The sequence below is a fragment of the Entelurus aequoreus genome, linkage group LG02 (genome assembly GCF_033978785.1).
Source record: "Entelurus aequoreus isolate RoL-2023_Sb linkage group LG02, RoL_Eaeq_v1.1, whole genome shotgun sequence".
Taxonomy (NCBI): domain Eukaryota; kingdom Metazoa; phylum Chordata; class Actinopteri; order Syngnathiformes; family Syngnathidae; genus Entelurus; species Entelurus aequoreus.
The window spans coordinates 43,625,313-43,652,599 of NC_084732.1; the positions used below are offsets into that span (position 1 = coordinate 43,625,313).

The 27,287-nt window shown below is 40.7% G+C and overlaps 1 protein-coding gene across 2 annotated transcripts in view; it reads right to left on the reverse strand.

The window, feature by feature from the left end:
- LOC133634189 (heterogeneous nuclear ribonucleoprotein C-like) overlaps positions 1–26,823 on the reverse strand; it is a 164,117-nt gene extending 137,294 nt beyond the window's left edge. For both annotated transcript variants that reach the window (XM_062027274.1, XM_062027269.1), the window contains exons 1-2: positions 26,630–26,823; positions 12,034–12,109 (exon numbers count right to left, since the gene is read on the reverse strand). In XM_062027274.1, coding sequence (XP_061883258.1) covers positions 12,034–12,109; positions 26,630–26,651 — 98 coding nt within the window. In that variant the 5' untranslated portion in view covers positions 26,652–26,823. The remainder of the gene's footprint in view (positions 1–12,033; positions 12,110–26,629) is intronic.
- Between the last annotated feature and the right edge of the window lie 464 nt (positions 26,824–27,287).

A 27,287-nucleotide genomic window follows, 5' to 3' on the forward strand; every position in this document is an offset into this window, starting at 1 on the left:
ATGGAATTAAGCTGCTGGGGATGTGGAACTATCCCTGGTTATTTGGGAGTTGCAGACATATGCGCAGTCCCAGTTGTGTGGAAGCACAGAATGCTAATAAGATACGCTCATTAGGCTCCCGGCAAACTCGTTATTACATCTGTTAATATTATTTCCCTTGTACTGTTTGTTTTATTGATCTGTTTAGACTGTTAATGTCCTAGGGAGAATGTCCTGGCATGTATTTTGAATGTATCCTTTAATTTTTTTGAACATTTACCAACAACTCACTATTTCTGCAGCTTGTTGGAATGTGACTGGCTTGTGAACATTAGAGCAGATTGAGCCTTTAGAACTGCAGCAGGAATGTGGTTAAAAGAAGGCGCTGGAAGTAAGATGACTACGCATGCAGGGGTGACATTTTCATTTCACATGTGTTGGAGACACAACTGGCTTGAGTTTAGGGGGCGTGACGTGAAGGGATTAGATGCTCCTTTTAGGGTAATATTAATATATCCATTTTCTACCGCTTGTCCCTTTTCGGGGTTGCGGGGTTGGTTGCTGCAGCCTATCCCTGCTGTACTCGGGCAGAAGGCGGGGTACACCCTGGACAAGTCGCCAGCTCATTGCAGGGCCAACACAGATAGGCATACAACCTTCACACTCACATTGTTCAATCATTTATTTTATGTCCAAAATACCACAATTAACAGATCAAAAATATATATTTTTCATTATTTCAAGATTGTATGGTGATATAGTTACTTCGTATGTCCTGTCTGAGGATCGACCCACATCCTCTGCAACAAAAGGCAGAAGTGTAAACCATTGCGCTACCAGGTATTGGCGGAAATGTAGGTGTTCTTAATCTCCCAGCAGTGACAGTCGGGGTGTTTTTGCCACGTTTTAAAAATACACATTCATCAACTTTGAGTGGAGCACAAGGCTCCTCTAGTTTAGATTTGTATTTGATTTTACTTGCCCTTGATACACAATGCCGTTAGGGAGCTAACTTTTCGCCCCACCTGCAACCAACTGTCCGTCGGCACGTCATACAACTGATTGGTCAGCTTCTCCGTTCTGTTATTGCAACGTGGCACAGTGTCACGTTAGCAAGAAACGGGAGCCAACCAATGAGTTTGTGGGCGGTCTAAAGGTTGGTGGTGCTGCTGGACTTGTCTCCATTCAAAGCGGCATAACATTTTTTCTGGATGGTAAAAAGTACAAAGGATGAAAACTGTCTTTGAAGTAAAGGGAGACTGCTATATTGCAGCTTCTGTTGAATGTGTTAACATTCTATACCTCTATTTGTCCTCAAACAGGACATTATAGGATCACATTGTTATCATTTCAATGCAATGTTGTTCATTATTCCCCCGTAGTAGTTGTAGTAGTAGTATACAATGGTCGGATCACCTCTACAGCGCAAAGGCACATTTACTAGTTTCTCTTGGGGACCCCTCTCAAGCATTGTTGGCCTACCACCCAAACGTCAGTCTCTACGTGCGCTGCAATGTGAATTAGTCTAAATAACGAAACATTTATCATCTGTTTTACAGACGATGTTTGTCATTGTATGTATGAAAAGTAGGTTGGGCGGATTGGTATCACTATGAATCCACCCAGTACCATCTGCGTCCATGATCTACATGTTCATGCATGCAAATATTGTTTTTAGGAAGCAGGACACATGTATTTATACAGCTGTAGGTTAAAAAAAATGTCAATCTAAGTTTCTAACCAAAGTGAGCCTGTAGGCATTGTCACGCCAAATTTCTTCCCCCTACAAAAAGATTCCCCCCCCCCCATTTACTTCCGTGGTCATGTTTCCTCTTACGTCATTGACAGGGATCGATAGCACTTCGGCTTTGACTGCCCGTCGCTGGAAGGATACTTCGACTTTGACAGCTGCTGGAATCTGAAGAAATCGATTATTGTTTTTTTTTTGTACAGGCGCGAAACAGGACAGTCGCGTGCCGGTTAAGGACCCCCGGCAACTTTGTTATTTTATTGGACGCAGCCCCGGAAGTAAATGGGGGGAAGGTTTTTGTAGGGGGAAGCAATTTGGCGTGACAGAATCCTGTAGGCTACCTAGTGCCCTGATATACACCCTCTGTGACATTACAGTTATAGTGGAACCCATAAATCTCCATACCTTTTAAACTGGCTGACGGAAGTTCACATCAGATGTTGTCAATAAACTGTAGCAGAAATTATGACTAACAATCTCTGTGAACCTTTTCAATCCGGTTTCAGGGCAAATCACTCTACGGAGACAGCCCTCGCAAAAATGACTAATGATCTATTGCTAACGATGGATTCTGATGCGTCATCTATGTTGCTGCTTCTTGATCTTAGCGCCGCTTTCGATACCGTCGATCATAATATTTTATTAGAGCGTATCAAAACACGTATTGGTATGTCAGACTTAGCCTTGTCTTGGTTTAACTCTTATCTTACTGACAGGATGCAGTGCGTCTCCCATAACAATGTGACCTCGGACTATGTCAAGGTAACGTGCGGAGTTCCCCAGGGTTCGGTTCTTGGCCCTGCACTCTTTAGTATTTACATGCTGCCGCTGGGTGACATCATACGCAAGTACGGTGTTAGCTTTCACTGTTATGCTGATGACACTCAACTCTACATGCCCCTAAAGCTGACCAACACGCCGGATTGTAGTCAGCTGGAGGCGTGTCTTAATGAAATTAAACAACGGATGTCCGCTAACTTTTTGCAACTCAACGCTAAGAAAACGGATATGCTGATTATCGGTCCTGCTAGACACCAACATCTATTTAATAATACCACCTTAACATTTGACAACCAAACAATTAAACAAGGCGACTCGGTAAAGAATCTGGGTATTATCTTCGACCCAACTCTCTCGTTTGAGTCACACATTAAGAGTGTTACTAAAACGGCCTTCTTTCATCTCCGTAATATCGCTAAAATTCGTTCCATCTTGTCCACTAGCGACGCTGAGATCATTATTCATGCGTTCGTTACGTCTCGTCTCGATTACTGTAACGTTTTATTTTCGGGTCTCCCTATGTCTAGCATTAAAAGATTACAGTTGGTACAAAATGCGGCTGCAAGGCTTTTGACAAAAACAAGAAAGTTTGATCATATTACGCCTATACTGGCTCACTTGCACTGGCTTCCTGTGCACTTAAGATGCGACTTTAAGGTTTTACTACTTACGTATAAAATACTACATGGTTTAGCTCCAGCCTATCTCGCCGATTGTATTGTACCATATGTCCCGACAAGAAATCTGCGTTCAAAGAACTCCGGCTTATTAGTGATTCCCAGAGCCAAAAAAAAGTCTGCGGGCTATAGAGCGTTTTCTATTCCGGCTCCAGTACTCTGGAATGCCGTCCTGGTAACAGTTAGAGATGCTACCTCAGTAGAAGCATTTAAGTCCCATCTTAAAACTCATTTGTATAATCTAGCCTTTAAATAGACCCCCCTTTTTTAGACCAGTTGATCTGCCGTTCCTTTTCTTCTCTCCTCTTCTCCCCTGTCCCTTGCGAGGGGGAGTTGCATAGGTCCGGTGGCCATGGATGAAGTGCTGGCTGTCCAGAGTCGGGACCCCGGGTGGACCACTAGCCTGTGCATCGGTTGGGGACATCTCTGCGCTGCTGACCCGTCTCCGCTCGGGATGGTTTCCTGTTGGCCCCGCTGTGGACTGGACTCCCGCTGATGTGTTGGATCCACTGTGGACTGGACTTTCACAATGTTATGTCAGACCCACTCGACATCCATTGCTTTCGGTCTCCCCTAGAGGGGGGGGGGGGGGGGGGGGTTACCCACATATGCGGTCCTCTCCAAGGTTTCTCATAGTCATTCACCGACGTCCCACTGGGGTGAGTTTTTCCTTGCCCGTATGTGGGCTCTGTACCGAGGATGTCGTTGTGGCTTGTACAGCCCTTTGAGACACTTGTGATTTAGGGCTATATAAATAAACATTGATTGATTGATTGATTGATTATAACCAAACCTAACCACTTATTTGGGATTTTGGCCAGAGACACAGAGAGAATGGGCGACAAAAAAGCATTTTTAACAAAAGTTGGTTGACATCATTTGATTCCAAGTCTGATTATTGATATGGCAATATCGCGAAATGATCAAGTGTGACACATAGAATGGACCTGTATCCCCGTTTAAATAAGAACATTTCATTTCAGTAGGCCTTTAAACAAAAAAACCTAGCAGACACCATTGCTTGAGTCATTCATTAGCTTCCAAGATGGAATTGCTGAACAGATGATTTGTCTAATACTTTCATTTCTGACAGAAATATGTCGATTGTCAAAATGAGCACGGAAGATTCTCTCTTGCTACCGTCAGTCATAGCAACCAATGAAGCGATCACTTCCTATGCGTAACTGCCAACTTGAACAAACATTTCATCCGTGTTAAATATAGCTGCCAAAAAGCGGCCGTAAAACAGTTTCAGGCTCGATAAACTACATTGCGAGAGCTAAATGATTACATTTGCATTTCCTCCTCCAATTGTGGGCGTTCTAAAAATCTGTATATAATCTTTATAAATATTACGGGCGAAAATCTTACGCCGGGGTCACATGGTTATGCGCTGGTCGTTTCCCCAAGATGCACATGGACGTCCGGAAACAGTGTGCAGGTAGGAAGAATGATTTATTCTAATAAATCAAGCCAAAATACAAAGAGCTGCCTACGGCACGGGAAGCTATGGCAACCCTTAGCAAAAGACTAGCTAATACAGGAACCAGAAGCAAGAAGAGCCAACGTATATTTTGCGTGCCGCAAATAAAACTGCCAGGCAGAGTATGGGGTGAGGCAGGAATAAATAGCTCTCTGATCAGTGACTGGGAGCGGGTTAGCGTCCCAACCACTAGTCAGAGGCAGGTGACAATAATCAGCACCCATTGCAACAACGAAAACAAACCCGGGTGCAGACACATAACTAAATCAACAACTAAGGACATAGTAAACTTAAACAAAACATGATCCGGGCAACGCATCATGACAGAAAAGCTAAATAGATTGTGCTAGCTATTTTGCTCATTTAAGAGAGGCAATCCTCTGCGCACAAGCTACTGTAGATCTAACTAGCTCTAGTAGACATTAGTAGATCAGCTTTGCATGTGCTATCAAGTTTGCAGGTGTTATAGTACACACAAACCTTTAGTACATTGATTTTCATACTGTGGTACGTGCACTCTAACACGCACCCATAGGCGCAATTATTGTAAAAAAAATAAAAATACATCAAACAACCCAACAATTATTTATTACCTTCATTTTGCCAACATCTTCATTAACCTTAGACCAACAATCACGGATAAGTTTATGTGAAGTATGTCACCTGTGGTGGCTGCCTCCAATGTAATTGTAATCAGTGTATGTGTCACTCATTATGTATTATTCTAACTCCTCTTTATTTTTTGTAACATGCTAAGTGAACAAGTGTACTTTTGTTGTTATTTCACTATATTCCTGCACAGTAACTCAGATATGATAACACTTGCGAGCAGTAGAGAATATGAAGTGACTTTGTCCAGAACATACTTCGCTTTATTCATTATTGACATATTTCTTGCCACTTTATGTTGTATATTTTTTATGAGATTTACAGTTAATTTTCTCATCTATTATTACACCCAAAATGTGGTTTCTTTTACTCATTCAATGTCCTATTAATATTTGTCTTTGACTCTCTCTTCTGCTGCTACCGAATTGCATTATTTTAGTTTTACTTTGATTAAAAGACAGTCTGTTTTTGTAAAACCATCTCTTTAAATTGTTAATTTCTTCTGTTATAATTTGTATTAGCTTATGTGTGTTCTCTCCTGATGCAGATGTTGAGTCGTGTGTTTACCTCGCACAAGACATTGTAAACGGCCGCTCTCCAATGTCATTTCCCATACTTGATGTAAAAGCTTGCCACAATTTTCATAGAGCAGAGAAGCAGCTCCATGCTGAACAACAGGGCATGTTTAAACGTAGGAAAAGTTAATAAGGAAAGCGCCGCAAACACACTGTATCAGCTCAAAGTTAGTAGCAGTCATGGTGCCCTGTAGTCACGAGAGTGCCTTTTGACCAATTGCTAAAAGTCTCTATATGGCGTCATCACCTCATTTGCATAATTTATTGCAATGGACGCTGTAGGAGAGATACAAAAGTGAGTTTAAAAAAATGATAAATATGATGAGGGTGTACCCGGCCTACCGCCCGAATGCAGCTAAGATAGGCTCCAGCGACCCCCCCGCGATTCCAAAAGGGACAAGCGGTAGAAAATGGATGGATGGATGGGTTTTGAGAACTGCAAATTAATTTCCTTCTTTTGATTCTTAGTTGTTGTTGTTTTTAACAAATGTTGTTCTGCATTGTTAAATGAGTATCACATGTTATCAAAATAATGGAGGGTTAGGATATTCACTAATGAACCAAATCTAATGACTGGCTAATTACATAAACGGTGGAATTGGGACGTTCCAGTGATTTCTATTCGCTTGAAATCACACTAAATATATATTTGTATTTACATCTCGCTCTGTAAGCCAAGGTGGAAAAAGGGGCAGCTTTCCACATGCACATTTCTTTTGCACAGTTAATGGAGGCGTGTCGGTGTCTCTCCGAGTCATGTATAGCGAGAGATGGACAAGCGATCGCCTCAATTATTGTTCAAAAGGCACTTAGGTGACTACAAGGTGCCATGTTACAAACCAGTGTGAAGCCGCAGCTAAGCGACACTGCACTTCCTCATTATACATTTATTTCAATTAAAGAGTGTTTGCTGTTTAAACATGCCCTGTTGTGCGGCATGGAAGTGTGCCACTGGCAAAAAATGCGGGAAGAAATTGCATATGTTTCTCACAACCCAGAAAGGAAAAAAATATGGGAAGTGAAGTGTCGCTGGGAAGGCTGGAAACATATAAACATACAAACAACTGTGCTTGAAAATTGCACCTTTTCTGCATGGGCCACCAATAATTCAAACTAAACTAATAAATATTGCAGTAAAAAGCAGTATTAGTTCAGTATTCAAGTTCATACGGTGATAATGAAATCAGGAAGCCATGAATCGCCATGGCAAAACCTATGAAAAATATTCCAAAAAGCACAAGTAAAAGTACAGACATGTAAAGTGCAGTAATTACAAACAATACATTGGAGGCAGTCACCACAGTTGACATGCTTCACACAAAATTCATAATTTTTCCGTAAATGTTGGTCCAAAGCTCATGAGGATTGTGACAAAATGATGGTAATAAGTTTATTTTTGGTTGTTGTGTATTTTTTGACGTACATTTCGCCAGCGTGAGCGTGTTAGAGAGCCACTGGTCACTAAACATTGCATGAATATAAACGGCTGCAAACTTGCCCCACAATTTTTATTATATACTGTATACCAGTGGTCCCCAACTTTTTTGTAGCTGCGGACCAGTCAACGCTTGAAAATTTGTCCCACGGACCGGGGGGGTTTGTCATAAAGAAATACAATCATGTGTGCTTACGGACTGTATCCCTGCAGACTGTATTGATCTATATTGATATATAATGTATATATTGTGTTTTTTATGTTGATTTAATACAAAAATAAATAATACAGAAACACTTTTTAAAATTTTTTTTTAAATGTATTTCTTGTGCGGCCCGGTGTTTGGGGACCACTGCTGTATACTACTTTGACAAAATAAAAGCATGTTTTATTGTAAGTTTATGAGCTGGACTACATTTAGAACTATACTTAGACCTATTATTTAGGTTTATTTCGTCAGGAAAACTAACATCAGAACGATTCAATTGCATTCTTCCGGGCACAGCCGCACACGTTCCAGGTACCAAACATGGCGCCTTTTGTTTAGTTGTCCATACTCTCTCTATACACGACTCTGGTCTCTCCGCACTGACTGACATGATGAGCTACTGTAGCTTGCTAGATGTTCAACTTTTGTCACAGAGAGACACACACGCACAGAAGAGGTGTGCAAGTGACAGGCTGTGTACAGTCGGCCAATTTGATTCAGTGATTTATTAAGTGTTTTCAGTTAGTTCGGTTTAGTTCAGTTTCAGTTTATGTGGAACATGCATATAATACAATGTAATGCATCACAAAATTCCAGTTGTTTCATTACAGCACGTCCGAAAAGGAGTAGGAAGAAGCAGAGCTTATTTAATCCTACCCCTTTTCATACCATAGCAATTGTATCCAATTTACTTGTTCTCTGTAACAGAACAGTGAACACATAAATAATAAATAAATAATATACCATAGAAAGCAAACAAATATTAAATACATAAACAATCTTTGTCTTAATAAAACAAAACAAAAAAGAAAAAAAAGGGTTCAAGATGTTCATCATAATTCTTGTTCTGTGTACTTTGTGAACACATGTAGTTTGAACAGTCTCTTAAACTGAATCATATTACTGCTTTGTTTGATTTATTTGGTTAATCCTTTCCATAATTTAATTCCACATACTGATATACTAAAGGTTTTAACTGTTGTACGAGCATGCCAATGTTTTAAATCCGATTTTCCTCTAAAGTTATATTTCTCCTCTTTAGTTGAGAAAAATTGTTGTACATTCTTGGGTAGCAGGTTATAGTTTGCTTTATACATAATTTTAGCTGTTTGCAAATGCACCAAATCGGTGAATTTCAATAATTGTGATTGAATAAATAAAGGGTTTGTATGTTCTCTATATCCAAATGTGTTGGATATAGATAATTATTTTAATTATAATTATTATTATGTATTATTCTAATTGATCATTTTGGTAATATAGTTAGTGAGTGAAGCGCACATTTGTAGTTGTTTCCCCATATTTCTGCACAATAACTCAGATAAAGTAACACTAATGAGCAGTATCTGAGTGTGACAATAAAAAAAACCCAATTACATTCAAAACTCCAGTCATAACTTCCTGCACACGTATTGCATACCGCCACGACACACCTGGACAAAAGGCAGGGGAACTATGTGAGAATGCTATTCATAGACTACAGTTCAGCATTCAACACCATAGTCCCAACTAAACTCGTCATCAAGCTCAAGGACCTGGGCTTGAACTCAACCCTCTGTCGGTGGGTCCTGGATTTTCTGACAGGCAGACCACAAGTGGTGAGAGCAGGGAACTGCACCTCATCACCCATCATCCTCAACACCGGTGCCCCCCAGGGCTGTGTTCTGAGCCCCCTCCTCTATTCACTCTACACACATGACTGTCTGGCTAAAAACACCACCAACTCCATTGTGAAATTTGCTGACGACACAGCTGTGGTGGGCCTGATCTCCGGTAACAATGAGACGGCCTACCTGAGTGAGGTGAAGAACTTGGCACTGTGGTGTCAGGAGAAACACCTCGCCCTGAACGTCAGCAAGACCAAGGAGATCATAGTGGATTTTAGGAGACGGGGGGCAAGGAACTACAGTCCACTCAGCATAGGCGGGACGCCGGTCGAGAGAGTGACCAACTTCAAATACCTCGGAGTGACAATATCAGAAGACCTGTCCTGGACCACACACCTAGACAACGTGGTGAAAAAGGCACGACAACGTCTCTACTTCCTCAGGAGACTCAGGAAGTTCAAGCTAAACCACAAGATCCTCAGAAACTTCTACTCATGCACAACAGAGAGTGTCATGACTGGAAACAACACCTCCGCACACGACCGCAACAGACTGCAGAGAGTGGCCAGATCAGCCGAGTACACTATCGGAGGTGTGCTCCCAACCATCTGCAACATCTACACCAGGCGGTGTAGATCTAAGGCAAAGAGGATAGTGAGGGACTCTAGCCACCCAAGCAACTGCCTCTTCTCACTGCTGCAGTCAGGCAAGCGCTACCGGAGTCTCATGGCCAACACGGAGAGACTCAGGAGGAGCTTCTATCCCCAAGCCATCAGACTGCTCAACTGCACCGCTGATTAACACTTATCACAATTGCACAAAACCGCATGCACAAGAATCACTTTACTTACCACTGTAATTACCGGACTACAATACTCTTCATTCAATGACTGTAAATAATGTAAAAACAAGAGTATAAAGAAGTCATACTGTTCCATTACCTCTGTTCATACTACTGTCACTACTCAACTGCCAAAAGAACTGTAGACACCTTAATATTTATTACTTCCTATACTGTATATACTGTACATACTGTTATACTATTTGACATTGCACTGGTATTGTATGTGACTACTGTACTTTTACTTGTACTGATACTTCTACCATAACTACTGGGCCTTATTGTGCAACTTATTGTCTTGTAATTAATGTACATCAGAGCTATTCAAATTTTTGTATTTTTTGTATTTAGTGTATTCGATTCAGCAACTAGTGTTTGGATCCCAATGTACGCAATATCTGAAGAGCATGGAAAGAAGCCTTTCACTGTGGTGTACTCTGCATGTGACGAATAAAACCTTGAAACTTGAACCTAAGAACTCGGAAAATACCGACATTCCAATACAAATGGAAGGCACCATACAAGTCCACACAGCAAATGATTTGCACATGCGTGAACGGTTGCAATTCTGCTCTGCTTTGCTCTGTTCGCGCTACAGCGGCACCAGCTGACCGGCAGCACCTGTCCCTGCTTGCTTAAGAACTGCTGCCTGCTTTGACCTCAGTCTCTAAGACCATGTACCGTGAGATATTGTCTGGTGTGCTGTGGGAGATGATGTCATTTCACCTAATTGGGTTAAAATGTTTTTTGCAAACCATTAATTATAAACCGCAAATAAAGTGCTGTTGTTGAGTGTCTGTGCTGTCTAGAGCTCGGCAGAGTAACCGTGTAATACTCTTCCATATCAGTAGGTGGCAGCAGGGAGCTAATTGCTTTGTAGATGTCGGGAACATAGTTTGTCGTGATCACAATATGCATACGACAGCGGGATGCAGCGTACAGGTCAAAAGGTATCTAATGCTTAAACCAAAAATAAACAAAAGGCGAGTGCCGCAAAGAAAAGGCATTGAAGCTTAGGGATAGCTATGCAAAACGAAACTAAAACTGAACTGGCTGCAAAGTAAACAAAAACAGAATGCTGGACAAGAGCAAAGACTCACAGCGTGTGGAGCAGTAGACGGTGTCCACAAAGTACATCGGTACATGACATGACAATCAACAACAAAATACAAACGGGAGCGCAAGACAAGAACTAAAACACTACACACAGGAAAACACCAAAAAACTCAAAATAAGTCACAGCGTGATGTGACAGGTCGTGACAGTACACCTACTTTGAGATGAGCTATAGTGATGCATGGTTGGTTATGGTATTCATTTATATCCAACAATTGCGAGAGCGATGTTTTACTGTCAATAACGGCTGCTGAGTTTCATTTTTTTATGTTTTCTGCTAGTGGTGTGCCTCCGCATTTTTTCAATGAAAAAAATGTGCCTTGGCGAAAAAAAGATTGAAACACACTGCTCTAAGACACAAAAAAGTCTCCAATATCACCAAAAAAAGTCACTAAATCTGTCGCTCGTAGCTGTTTACAAAAGATTCCACCAAGAGAATTGGAACGTTTCTAGACTTTGTGACAAAATCTCCAAGTTGGCAACAAGTGACAGTTGCTGTTGATTATACTTATAATTAAAACAATTTAAATAATATAAAGTGCATGTATCAAAACATTGCAATGACATTTGTGATGAAATCAGTATGATCAGTATGCAGTATTCAGTATGGAATACAATGGATCTACAAAACCAGGCCTGCACTAGTTTGTACTACTCTGCGCTGCCTCCACATTTAGCCCGATCACTATCTTCAACCAGCAGCAATAAACCATAACCAGATGTTATAAGTCTGCACTTCATCAGGAGATGGATTAAAAGACAGAGTGGTGCAGACAGCAACTTTTAGCTAAAATCAATATCATACTACGTACGCTGGTATGAACCATTAAAACATAATGCTAATCGATCGCAATGCTGGTGGAGCAGTCATTTTGAGTCGCAGATAAAGATCTGCAACAAATAACGCAGCACAAGATTATTTGCGCTTGTGTGTGTGTTCCCATGTGTGTGTGCTTGTGTGGCTGACACACACCTGTAAGTAGTGTTGCTGGGCCGTTTGCTCGGTGCCCTGGAGCGACTTGACTTGAGTTCTCCACTCATGCTCGTGTCTGCAATTGAGAACAAGCTGTTAACTTCATTCTGATACAGTAAGAGACATCTTGTTCTTGTCTCACACAAGCATTGTGAATGATTCACAATGCTTCCCCAAAAGTGCAGTTCCCCTTTAAGTCATTTTTTCCTAACAATGCAAATATAAAATCAACATTACAAAGAAGGAGAAGGGTCACACAAAATGTCAAAATCTGCAAATGTTATGCAAAAATAGATGTAATGTTGGTGAGCATTTAGGTTACACTATCACACTAATAGTGATTGCAGTTTTCTTTGTCAAATACAGTTCAACACAAAGTAGTTTGTTTTCCCTAAAACGTGTTTTACTGATCAACATATTGGGGTGTAACGAAAAACCTTATAATGATAAAATGCGGTAAAAATTCCATGGTTGGTATCACCGTTTTTGAATTATAACCGTGATTGATAACACAGTAATAAACTAAAGGACCGGTGACCTTGCTCATTTATCGAAGAAGCAAGCTAACGGTAGCGAGCTTAAATGCTAACATAAAAAAACAAGAGACCTTTTTCCTCATTATGGGTTATGAGTTATACTTGTATAGCGCTTTTCTACCTTCAAGGTACTCAAAGCGCTTTGACACTATTTCCACATTCACCCATTCACACACACATTCACACACTGATGGCGGGAGTTGCCATGCAAGGCCCTAACTACGACCCATCAGGAGCAAGGGTGAAGTGTCTGGCTCAAGGACACAACGGACGTGACGAGTTTGGTAGAAGGTGGGGATCGAACCAAGAACCCTCAGGTTGCACGACACGGCCACTCTCCCAACCGACACGCCGTCCATTAAAAAGTAAATCCTCGAATCTAAGCATAAATAAAGACATTACTGTCTGAGCAACTAAGATATTCAATTGTGCTCATTAAGCCTTCAGGCTGTGCCCTCTCAGCATCTCTAATCATTGATACCCAAATGAACGTTTTTGTCTTGATCACTAAAATAACACAAAAACTTTTAAAAATTAAAATGAAAGAAAAAAAACATATTTAAACACTCAAATAAAACGTAGTCAGAACAATATTATTATATAATATATCTCTTCTGCTAGGTGCGGCTATTTATGTATTTATTAGGGCTGCAAATCTTTGGGTGTCCCACGATTCGATTCAATATCGATTCTTGGGGTCACGATTCGAGTATAAATAAATGTTTTCGATTCAACCCGATTCTCGATTCAAAAACAATATTTTTGAGATTCAAAACAATTCTCTATTCATTCAATACATAGGATTTCAGCAGGATCTACCCCAGTCTGCTGACATGCAAGCATTATTTTATCTTTGTGAAAATATTGGACACAGTGTGTTGTCAAGCTTATGAGATGCGATGCAAGTGTAAGCCACTGTGACACTATTGTTCTTTTTTTTTATTTATTTTTTTATAAATGTCTAATGATAATATTAATGAGGGATTTTTAATCACTGTTATGTTGAAATTGTTACTAATATTGATACTGTTGTTGATAATATTCATTTTTGTTTCACTACTTTTGGATTGTTCTGTGTCGTGTTTGTGTCTCCTCTCAATTGCTCTGTTTATTGCAGTTCTGAGTGTTGCTGGGTCGGGTTTGGTTTTGGAATTGGATTGCATTGTTATGGTATTGCTGTGTATTATTTTGTTGGATTGATTAATGCTGTTGTGACGAAACGGGAGCTGAGCCAGAAGGCAAAGCTCTCGGTCTACCGAGCTATCTACATTCCTACTCTCACCTATGGTCATGAAGTGTGGGTAATGACCGAAAGAATAGGATCGCGGATACAAGCGGCCGAAATGAGTTTCCTCAGAAGGGTGGCTGGCATCTCCCTTAGAGATAGGATGAGAAGTGCAGTCACCCGAGAGAGACTCGGAGTAGAGCCGCTTGGAAAGGAGCCAGCTTAGGTGGTTCGGGCAGCTTAGGTGGTTCGGGCATCTCGTGCGGATGCCTCACGAGCGTCTCCCTAGGGAGGTCCTCGTTGCACGTCCCACTGGGAGGAGGCCCCGCGGCAGGCCAAGGACCAGATGGGGGGATTACATCTCCTCTCTGGCCTGGGAACGCTTCGGGATTCCCCAGGAGGAAGTCGCAAATGTTGCTCTGGAGAGGGAAGTCTGGGGGTCTTTGCTGGAGCTGCTGTCTCCGCGACCCGATTCCGGATAAGCGGTTGAAGATGGATGGATGGATGGATGGATTGATTAATAAAAATAAATAAATAAATAAATAAAAAATAATCGATTTTAATCTTTTAAGATTTATAATTTAGAAATTAACTTTCACGAGTGCCGAGGCGAGAAATCAGCTCACCAGCTCATGATATCATTACAGCAAGGGTTTTTTTTTTCACAAGTTAGTTGCATCTCTGTGATCAATGCACCGCTAAGTGTTGGTCCTGTTAGTGCTTTTAAAAACAATATCACTGATACTTGGTTAATATTCAGGTCACAAAATGTAAATGGAGTATTGTTGGTGCTTTTTGGATGGTTATTTATTGGGGTTTATGGTCAGAAAAGAGGCAATAGAAGCAATGAAGTCATGGCTCTCATTGGTTCTTTCATAAGTGGACTTTAATTTACATTTATTTACGATTTAGAATGCATTAAAATAAATAAATGAATAAATAAATAAAACAATGTGTTCTTGTCTCTCCTGAGAATTGTAAATTATAAGCAAAATTCCAAATAAAGTGCAGTTCCTCTTTAACATTTATATTTGTATTTAACATTGATATATACAATTTAAATTGAATATTAATATTTAGATTTAACATTTATATTTAACAATTATATTGCATGGGAATGGTGGGATATTCACATATTTTCTTAATATTTAGCTATATACTTGCACTTTAGATTTAACATATTCTTTTGATTTATGATTTATATTTATCACATGTAAAATTTAGATTCATCATTTGTATTTAGATATCACATTTATATTTACCATGTCTATTGCATGGGAACAGGGTGATACTTGCATAGTTTCTAAACATTTATATTTAATATTTAGATTTAACATGTGTACATAACATTTACATACATTCAACATGTATAGTATATTTAACATTTGGATCCCGCTTTCTGCCCGAATGCAGCTGGGATAGGCTCCAACCGCCTGCGACCCCAAGTGGGACAAGCGGTAGAAAATGGATGGACGGATTTAACATTTGTAGTTTTAGTAATTAGATTTAGTATTTACATTCACCATTACATTTCTACCTCAAATGTGAAGAACCTCAGTTAAATGTGAGAAAAATAATATAACTGTGTGTGTTATGTTGTGTTTGTTAGTGTTCTTCTGTGTTTAGTTTTAGTTCATTTATCATTTATTTATTCCTGTACTGTACTCTTATTTTGGTGGCACTTCCTGTTGTGTTGGTGTTTTTTCGTAACCACTTCACATCTTTCTCTGAGCACTGATCCACACACTTGCTTTCTGTTTGTAATTAGCACTATTTAAGTTGAGCTTGCGACACCATTGGTTTGTCGGGACATTATTCTCTATTCAGTGGTGATTAACGACGATCCTTTTCATGCTGCACACAAGTATGCTCGTACTTTGTGGATGCCGTCTGCTCTACATTTCCGACTAAGTGTTTTTGCTGTGTTCCAGCATTTTGTTTTGTTTCTTTCATAGTCTGTCCATTCAGAGCACTTCCCTGTGGTTCTCGCTTTTTGTTTTGTTTGTTTAAACAATAAATCCCCTTTTTACTGCACGCTGCCACCTTGTTCGTCTGCATTTTTTAAAGCACTACAACCGCCGCCGTCTTCCACGACACACCGTTTGACAGTGAGGAAGATGAGTTAAATATTGAAAATATAGCAGCTAAATTTTTTTTATTGAATTTAAACATTTGGTGCTCTATTGAGACAAAGTGTACCATTTTTACAACTCTTGTATACGTTGTAAAATACGAAGCCCCTATAGAAACATGGATGTTTTGCGAGATCTCTCAAAAGTTTTTTTCCTATGTCAGTGAACCGGAAGTGCAAGTAAAACAGACACAGCGATGGAAGAGCGGGAGCATGCGGGAGCCTACCCATCATCTGTGCTCTGTTGTGGGACCATAATACAATTTGATGTCTTTATATGTTAGGCCAACACTAAAATAGAAATCAATAAACTTCTCCCACGGATGACGGGTAGGCTCATCCATCGCTGGGTCTGTTTCACTTCCGGTTCACTGACATAGGAAAAAAACCTTTTGCGAGATCTCTCAAAACATTTTTTTCCCTCCATGTCCATTTAAGGGCTCCGTAGTAAAAAGATACAAGTACACATGTTTGTTTCTAAATACGAGATTATTATGTTTTTCAAGGGGTGGTTGGCAACCTTAACAAAAGTAACCTTGGCACTGATGCTAGGCTAACACAACATGAGGCAGACCCTGTTTGGGCCACTTGTATTAGGATATGACAGGATAGGATCGGATAGGATGGACTTTATTCACACCACAATGGAGAAATTGTGTGGTTGCAGTGCAGATACATAAAATAAGGTAAAAAAAAAAAAAAGTGAAAACAAGAGGAAAACATCAAAGAGCAAAAATGACATCAAATATATTTAAAGGGCACAAAGCTGATGCAACCAGCTGCCACATCAGCAGTGCCATTTCTACATACAGCCACAAAAGTAGAACACAAAAAAAACCAAAAAATTGAGCAATAAATAATGCACATTGCGCACATAATTACACCATGCAAAAGACAAACAACAAAAAGCCAACAGATGAGCCATTATGTCATAAACTTGTTTTTTGTTGTTGTTTTTGTACTTCACTAAATATCAATTCTGCCGGCCACCATTTAACATGCTAATGACTGAAGGGGTGGCCAAGTCTGACAGAGGTTGTCCTTCACATTCACCTCCTAGCACTTACTGCTGATTAGTCCTGTCATCCCCAGCCAGCTGTTCACCTTTGTTTTTGTCTGCTGCCATTCACATCACAAATGCCTTCCTTTGTTTATCGCTCTATTACCAATCCATGCGTGTTACAATGGTGCAACTCTGTGCTTCTATGCTGCTGGTAGCTTTGTGTCTGGGATGTAGTAAGGGGGGGGGGGGGGGGGGTGATGAGAGGAAGACATGGACAGATGGACGCTGAATGGAGTGTGACTCGGCCAACTGCACATGCACTTGCACAGTGCAGCACTCAAATGGCTGCGAGCTACAATTAATTAAGTGTGCTTTGCAAATGCGTGCAAAAAGACACATGTCTGCCATTGCCTAGCATAGCAGGAATACATTTGCAACACTTTGGAGCTTAACAGAGGTGACCCGCTGGGTAACTGCGGTTTCTCCACTGGTGCATCATCATTGCTGACATCTGAGCCGTACGTGCACCACACGCACTGAAATCGCTGATTGTATTATAGAGACTGGCAACAAAAAGACACATAAAATAAAATGGCTTGTTTTAAACGCTTATTTGCTGACCTATTCCCTTACACTATGATATTGTTATGCCTCACCATTTGACTCATAGGGACCGTGTTAAGTTCACTGGAAACAAGAATAACAAGATCATTCATGTGAAGGTTGAATAAAAGGTAAACACATATGCAAACCAGACCCATAAATCCTCAATAATATGAGGTACACCTACATCTTCCGACTAAGATGACAAATAATGAAACTGTGCAGATATTATGGTAGGTTTATTTGCATATCTATTGATAACAAATTCGGCCGTTGTATAACAAAATGCTCTCATTCAGAGGACTTTCTTTTTTTTGTATTTCTTCCAAAATCACAAGTAACATGCTGTTTTATATAATAGATGTCCACACCAACAAACACTCAATACACGCCACCAAAAACTGCAAAGAGAAAAAAATTGAAATGTGCAGGGTCTATTTTGATATTCTTCACCTTTTACGGGAGTTAAAGGTCAGGTGGCTGCCAAGGGGGCATCGTTCAAACAGGTCACAATCCCACTTTACTACCCAACAAAATACAGTGGACTTATGTTTTTTTTTTACGTTTATTGCGCCCTCAGGTGCGTGTTAGACGTTGCTGGTCACCAAACATTGCAGGAATGTAGCAGCAGATTGCATCAAATACGGCTGTAAAATTCAAAATTAAAACATGTTTTTTTGTAAGTTTATGAGCTGGACTATGTTTATAATTATATATAGACCTATCGTTTTGGTTTATTTCATTAGTCAGAAAGCAGACAATTACTGTATACACATATATTCAATAGTAAGATGTTTATATTCATGTTATACTGTACACTCAAACAGGTTTGATCTTGAAGATAACATAAGACAATGTATTATGTGAAACTCAACGGTCAAACAACATCAGAACACGACATTGAACAAAGATAAAAAAGCATGTTGTTTCAGTGTTGTGTTTGAAATGCGGAATATTGGTTGAGAAATGTCCAAAATTCGATGGTCAAATCAAAATCAGAACCCAACAGTGACTAAACGTAGGTGTTTGAGTTGCTCAATGTCAAGAGTCACGGACTAACTAAACAAGTTCTCAACATTGTTTCTGCTAGTTTGGCTTCCTTATTAAATATTAACTTTTTATAAAATATAACATTTGTCAAGGCTCAAACCCATTATTCATGTTTGTATTGTTTTCAATGGAGTTACTACAAACTTTTTTTTATTTCAAACCCTTTTCAAGAACCAATTCAGTTCGTAAATTGAGGTTCCATTTAGTATTATTGTTATAGCCTGTAATATTCAACAATTTTATCCATTTAATTTATTTTCTGTGTGGTCGTAATCCTCCTTTGTAATATCCTTTGAATCTAGTGCAGACCAATAAAAATACAAATGTATGCCCTGCAAGAGTCCCCAAGGCTAGACTTTGGACATCCCTGTGTTAAACGTTGGAACGGAGCCAAGAGAAGGGGTCATTTCAGTGTGCGCAGTTCTTTATCAAGAACAAACACAAATAAATGTTTGTTCAACCACATTAAACTGTTTGTTTTGATGATGGTGCTGACGTGACTAGTCCTTTGTTATGCAAACTAACTCAAAAGTGTCTTTTTTTCCCCTTTTTAGTCGAGGGTCGAATACTAATTTGCGGATAAGCAGATCACGCGCTGCGCGTAGGGCCCCATTTGCGTAAAGAGGCGCATGTAAAATGTCAATTAATGAATAACAGGTTGCTTCATATGTAGGTTTAGGGAATGGAAAACCGGTTCTCAACAAGAACCGGTTCGCAGTGTATCAATTCCTTGGAATAGTTTGCCATTTATTCAGACAGTTGTCTTATCGATCCTTCCGGGTGGTGACGTCAGATCTCAAAAGGGCAGCCAAAACTCTTCAGTTGACTAGATTTTACAAGAAATGATGGTGCTACTTGTAATAATTATAAGGCTGCTAGGACGTACAAGCAATGTGCTGAAACACTTGAACGCACAACATGCAATAATTATAAATGAAAGTCACATTTTGAACCGCTCCTATTTAAACCAAGGCAGCAGTGACGCCAGCCCGTCATCTGAGAACAACAGGTACTAACTCACCGCCTATCATTTTAGCACTATTATTTGTTCAATTGAAATTAATGCCTTCTCATTTATATGAGCATGATGAGAAACAGATTCTCACTGGCTCTGAGGTGGGCAGCTCCAGTTCACGTCTGCTGCTAGACGAATGTCACCGAGCAGCGACTAAGTTTGTGGTCAAAAGTTTGCATTATTAGTAGGTCAGAGAAAAGTTGCATGTTTTCCTGCAACCAGATTTTTCTCAGTCATTATATTATACAGGTGAAACTCATAAATTAGAATATGGTGTACAAGTCCATTCCTGTCAGCAATTAACTTCAAATGTGAAACTATTGTTGTATTAACTCATTACATGCAAGCCTTTATTGGTTATCATTTTGATCATAATGGCTTACAGTCTTTGAAACCTTACATTTTCTGAGATTTTCAATTCAAAGTTTTCATTAACTGTCCATTGTCATGTCTGTTTATCATGTTTCTGTTTTGGCCATGTGCTGTTTTTTGGACACTTTCTTAGTTCCTGGTTTCACTTCCTTGTTTGTTTGTTTGTTTCCATGGTTACTCATTAGTTTTCACCTGTCACGTCACGCACCTGTTTTACGTTTTGAGTCACGCACCTGTTTTCACCAATCAAGTCACTGTTATTTAAGTCTACCTTTGTTCTTCACTCGTTCTGCCTGCATTGTCTTTTTGTCACACCTGTTCATGGCTCTTGCTGACCAAGTAAGCTTTCCTAGTCCAGGCCATAGTTTTCTGCTAACTAGCAGCTTCTTTTGTGTTTTAGGCACGCTTGCCTTTTTGCTTTAATTTTTGTGTTTGTGATAGTTTGAGTGATTTATGTTAATAAATCCAAACTCACCTTCACGCTGTTGTCCGGAGCCGTTTTTTGCGTTGGAAGAACCCCGCAGCAAGCTGCGACCCCCCCGTTTTGACAGAATGCAGGCAGCAGACGTTCTTCCGCAGACGGGCCATGACGAGGTGATGGAGACGCGCTGGCGAAGATGGAGGCCAGCCAGAAAGACTTCTTTTCGCCAGCATGGCGCGTCGTTCCCCCAGGATCGTCCTCCGGACAACAAGTTTCCCCAACCAGCTCTGTCTTCCTCGCCGCCGCAGGAGACCCGCGCTGATGACGTCATCCCGCCCACTGGTGATGACGTCAGAGACCAAGATTTTTTTTTAGATTCCATTTACGCCCTCTGTCAGCCGCCCACAAAGGACTTTGTTTAAAAAAATAATCCTTTTGAGAAATTTTTTTCAAAACTTAGATTTTTTCAGACCCAGTCTAAAGTGGGGGTGGTGAATAGACATTGTGGACAATTTAATGGGGAGGATTCTGCCCCCCTCCTGACCTCCCTCCACCCACCCCAAAAAACGGTTCCAGACAGGGAGCGCGTCTGGTATCCGCTCCTTGAGGGGGGGGGCTGGGACCGGGAGCTGTGTTAGTGGGGTGGCTCAGCTGCATCCAACCAGGCAGCAACCTCCATCCCGGCCGCCACCACCAGTCCGTCACCATGCCAAGCCACAGCCCCCAGCTAGGCCACCTGCACCACGTCAAGTTCCACGTGGCCAAGCTCCGGTACCGGCTCCATGCGGCCAAGCTCCGGTACCGGTTCCACGCTGCCAAGCTCCGGTTCCGGCTCCACGCTGCCAAGCTCCGGCTCCACGCTGCCAAGCTCCGGTTCCGGCCCCACGCTGCCAAGCTCCGGTTCCGGCCCCACGCTGCCAAGCTCCGGTTCTGGCCCCACGCTGCCAAATTCCGGTTCCAGCTCCACGCTGCAAAGCTCCGGTTCCAGCTCCATGCTGCCAAGCTCCGGTACTAGACCCATGCCAAGACCAAGACCAAGACTGCCAAGACCAAGACCAAGACTGCCAAGACCAAGACTGCCAAGACCAAGACCAAGACCAAGACTGCCAAGACCACCAAGACCAAGACGACCAAGACCAAGACCAAGACGACCAAGACCAAGACCAAGACTGCCAAGACCAAGACTGCCAAGACTACCAAGACTGCCAAGACTACCAAGACTGCCAAGACCAACACCAAGACCCACGCTGCCAAGACCAAGACCTACGCCGCCAAGACTAAGACCCACGCCGCCAAGACCAAGACCCACGTCGCCAAGACCAAGACCCAAGCTGCCAAGACCAAGACCCAAGCTGCCAAGACCGCCCATGCCAGGACCAAGACCAAGACCCCCCACGCCAAGCTTCGCCGCCTGACGCACCACGCCAAGCTTCGCCGCCTGCCACAACAACGTGCCCACCTCCTCGTCAGCCAAGAATGTGGCCATTTCATGGGCGTCCGCCACGCCAGGTGCGCCGACCTCCTCGTCGGCCAGGAATGTGGCCATTCCCAGGTCGCCCACCTCGTCAGGTTCAGCGGCGGTCGACGCGTCGCCGCCACATGACCATGCCTCGGTGGATCCGGGGCCACTTGGCCTGGCGACCCACTGCCATGTCCCCCTCCCGCCCTCCCATGACTCTTGATCCTTCCATCCATCCATTTTCTACCGCTTGTCCCTTTTGGGGTCGCGGGGGGCGCTGGAGCCTATCTCAGCTACAATCGCTGTTTTTTGTTTTTGGACATCTGGGATCTGTCCGTAAGGGGGGGGGGGGTTCTGTCATGTCTGTTTATCATGTTTCTGTTTTGGCCATGTGCTGTTTTTTGGACACTTTCTTAGTTCCTGGTTTCACTTCCTTGTTTGTTTGTTTCCATGGTTACTCATTAGTTTTCACCTGTCACGTCACGCACCTGTTTTACGTTTTGAGTCACGCACCTGTTTTCACCAATCAAGTCACTGTTATTTAAGTCTACCTTTGTTCTTCACTCGTTCTGCCTGCATTGTCTTTTTGTCACACCTGTTCATGGCTCTTGCTGACCAAGTAAGTTTTCCTAGTCCAGGCCATAGTTTTCTGCTAACTAGCAGCTTCTTTTGTGTTTTAGGCACGCTTGCCTTTTTGCTTTAATTTTTGTGTTTGTGATAGTTTGAGTGATTTATGTTAATAAATCCAAACTCACCTTCACGCTGTCGTCCGGAGCCGTTTTTTGCGTTGGAAGAACCCCGCAGCAAGCTGCGACCCCCCCGTTTTGACATCCATCCATCCATCCATCCATTTTCTACCGCTTATCCCTTTCGGGGTAGCTGGAGCCTATCTCAGCTGCATTCGGACGGAAGGCGAGGTACACCCTGGACAAGTCGCCACCTCATCACAGGGCCAACACAGATAGACAGACAACCTTCACACTCACATTCACACACTAGGGACAATTTAGTGCTGCCAATCAACCTATCCCCAGGTGCATGTCTTTGGAGGTGGGAGGAAACCGGAGTACCCGCAGAGAACCCACGCAGTCACAGGGAGAACATGCTAACTCCACACAGAAAGATCCCGAGCGCAGGATCGAACCCAGGACCAGCCATAATCATCAAAATTATAAAGAATAAAGACTGGGCATATCTCACTTTGCATGTAATAAGTTAATATCACATTTTACTCAATGCTACAAAATTGTGTAATTTGCACATGAATAAATTCTACAACATAATATTCATTTCTTATATTTATTTCCCCCAAGAAAATGTCTTCCTTTTTTTTTTTTTTTACCATATTACATAAGTGGCCTCTTGAGACCTCACTGTTGGCTTTGTAAGGCCATGTTACCTCTAAACTAAACCAAATGGATGCTAATCCACCCCTTTTTCTTTTTTTCCCCAAATAAGAATCGATAAGAGAACCGTTAAGGAATCGAATCGTTAAACAGAATCAAAAGTGGAATCGGAACCGAAAAAATCTTATCAATTCCCATCTCTATTCATATGTAATATAACCACAAACTTATTCCTAGTCCATTCCTGCTACGTCGCTGATAACAATATAATAGCACAACTTCGACATCATCACCGCCCTCTTTGAGGTGCCGTGTTAGAGTGCATACTGGGTTTGATCCCCGGTGCAGGTGGTTGGACGATCTGCAAATTTATGTTCATGTTTATTTGAAACATGGAAACAAGATCACACGATGAGACAACACATATTTACAATGTCACACAAAGTTCAGCATGTCCAAAGCGTAGGAAGAAGCAGTGTTTATTTATTCCCAGTCCTTCTCCATTTCACAGCTATTAATCATGCTTTTGTTCACTTTCTGTAATCTGTCTGTAATATAAATATATACATACATATTAAAGAAAAATACATTTAAATAAATAAATAAAAAGGTCAATGAGATATAATCCATATGGTTGCATATATCTGATTTATTATTAGGTTCAAGATTCTACCTTGTACTTTGTAAATACTAAGTTTAAAATGTTGTTAGGTTTGTTATTTTGCACAGAAAACTGTTTCCCCCTGAAATCATTTTAGTCTAAATCATGCATCAAAATAAATTTGAGTGAAATAGTATAAAAGTGTTTCACACAAATAAAAAAGTTTGAATTTGTTTTTTAATTGGGGTGGTTGGTTAGAGTGTTCAGGTAAATTCTGCTCAGGGCCCCAATTTAGCCAGTGGCAGCCCTGCTCATTTGTATGCTCTACTACACCCTGAGTGAACTAAAATATGTTTTGGATCTCATAATATTTCTCCAATGAGTGTAGATGCCGACATATATTTTTTTCGTGACTTATGGATTTTGAAATAAAAATAAACTGTCTCTGATGTCTCCTTTCTCAATTGTAAGCTATAAACTTCAGTTTTCCAGTCTGTCTGTTTTCAGACCTTTGCAAGGCCTATGAACATTTGTGAACTCAATCATCTTGATAATGCATTGGGACAATTTGTTTAGTTTTATTTTGGTAAAGCTACTGTACACTAACAATGGTATTTATGGTTTTGGTATGAAGTAATGTGCTGAGAGTGTACGCGTTCTCCACTTATACACATGTTCTCATTGTTTGTTAATATGGATAGGTGGACTCACATGCTTTTCATGGATTTTTAATCCTTTTAATTGAAGATTAAGGTCGGTTTTAAGTTCACCACAGGTATAATTTCTGAGTAACTCATTAGTTACTCTCATACGTGAGAGAGTCAATCACGCTCTCTCTTTTCATCATCATGTGTGCAAGCAGAACTCTTTATCACTGATTTGACCTTCATAGCCACTCACAACACAATTTGGTTTCCCTGCTGGGGTTAATCAAGCAACCCCTGTAAGGCTTCAGTTATATTTTAGCTAAAATATGTTAAAATAGGAAGCAGTATTCACATGTGCAAACTTTTTTTTTTCCCACCCAATGTATGTTCTGCACACACTAATATGCATAAAAGGCTGTAAATTTCCACTGTATGCTTATTAATATACGCACTTTGAAGCTGCTGATGTGCGGGAGATGAAATAATAATGTGATCTGATAAAAACAAACCATGTTTCTATTATAGTTATCGTTTTTGCCTCATTTTTATGCAGTGGTTAGAACCCTGCTCTTTAATCATTTACATAATTTCCAATTATCCTTTTTTTTTTTTTTTTAAATAAATGGAGCATGAAAGTGACATGTTCTAACTTGCAGCTGACCCAAATACTGTTTTGTAGACTTAGTGACATAGTCAGAATGTAATTCTCTAAAATATAATCCTGCCATTGATCCAAAAACAAATACTGTATAAAATAAAACCAAGAAGTCAGAATATCTGAATAATCTAATTGTGCGAAGACCCAGCGGAGATTGTACAATCTATTTTACTTCAGCTATATTTGATGCCAGGTACAATGGTAACAACTTAGGAGAAACCTTAAAATATTGTGCAAAACTAGATTAATTAACATGAAATACGGGGCTGTCAAATTTTGTGTGCTGTATTAACTCATGTGATTAATCACACAAATGCAGATTAATTACTTAATTTATTTTGAGGGCACATATCCTTCTACACTAACCACGGATAGTTGCCTGAAAGGCGACTATAAAGGTTTTTAATGCGGTCAGTTCAATGCATACGCCAAGGTAAAAATTAGTAAGGAAACTCCGACCGGTGTGCTCACTGGCACATTTCACTTAAAAAAAACCTCTAAAAGGACTTACAATAAAACTGTTAACATGTTTTGAGAAAATAAATGCATTCAAATAAATTATTAAAAAAATATATAGTATGATATGACAGCAAAATAGCATGATTATTTAAATTTTTTTTTTTTTTAAGGGGAAATATATATATAATGTAAGTAAGTAATTCACAGTGATTAACATGATTAATCCAAATTCAAAAGTGTGATTGAAAACATTATCAGTTGACAGCACTATAAATATGCAGCACATAATCTACAGAAGATAATAATTATGGGAGTAATAACAGCAGTTGAGAAATATAATGAAGTAAAACTGCAACAATTACAAAATGATCCACTTCAAAATTAATAGATAATTTTTTTTGTATGTCTTCATACAATTCATATAGATATTAACAACTTGTATTATGAAACATCTTTAAATTGTAAATGACCATGTCAGGCAAAACAAGAAAATATGCCTCCATAAATGTATCATCAGCGGCAAACATAACAACAAATATATTTAGTACGCACATCCAAGACAATAAATAACTTTCTCTTGCATCGTCATTCACTTTGTGGCATCCTTGCAGAGGAGAGCGCTGCTCCTCCGTTCGCTCAAAAGTTCTAACTCTTCTGTAAACTGTGCACAGCAATAAGATGATCAATATTGGGATGTTTTACAAAAAGACACGCTTTAATTAACAGCAGCATACTGTACTTATAATGTGTAATTAAAGCTGCAACAGTCTTTGAACACAAGGCGCCTGCTGACCTTGCCATGGTGAGACACAGGTCGGGCTCGTTTCCCCTCATGTTCACCATCATAAACTCCTATAAAGTATCCTATCACCATCAAATGAATGTGGATTAATGTGAAGATTGGAGGCAAGCCACATAAAGCAGCAGGGATGCAAAAGTAAAGGAAGGTTCTGTGGATTGAAAAAAGGAATGGGTGTTTTAAATGTATACAATACAATGATGCATGCAAAAAAAAAAAACATGAACTCACACAAGGACACAGAAGACACAAAGGGATGAACTCTACTCACGTCTTGGACTGAACAGGGTCATACCAGGGATGCGACGCAAGCAAGAAGGCTGAGATAAAAGATGCTCACTGAGGACCTCTTTTCCTTGCGTGTCTAACCGAACACAGAGATACTACTGAGTCAGTGTCAAGCCAGCAAGAGAGGCACCACTGGGATGTACCAAATGTGTGTCTCCAGCAGGGGTGGACAGGGGTGCTCTGGGCTGTTCCATGAGAGGGAGGACCTTGGAGAGGGCTCAACGAGGGTGCAGTTGGTTTTCACTGAGTAACAGGAGAGAACATGCAGTAGCTTTGTGCTCATTCTCACTTCACGTTTGCTGACACCGTGGGAACAAACTCAGTTCATAGTAAACATAATTAACAGACAACATTGGTAGGGGGAGAGAAGACTCAATAGGCGCTGACTGACAGATGCATTCAAGGAACAACATGAAATAGCATGCATGCCAAGTGACGTTACTACCAGGTTAAAAAGTCCAAAAAAAAGACATCAAATAACCCATTTTCTATAATACAGTGGAATCTCAACTTAGGAGTGTCCCAACTTAAGAATCTTTTGGGATAATAGCTGTATCTAGGCTAATTGTTATGCTTTAAAGGCCTACTGAAATGAGATTTTCTTATTTAAACGGGGATAGCAGGATAGCGTATCCAACTCA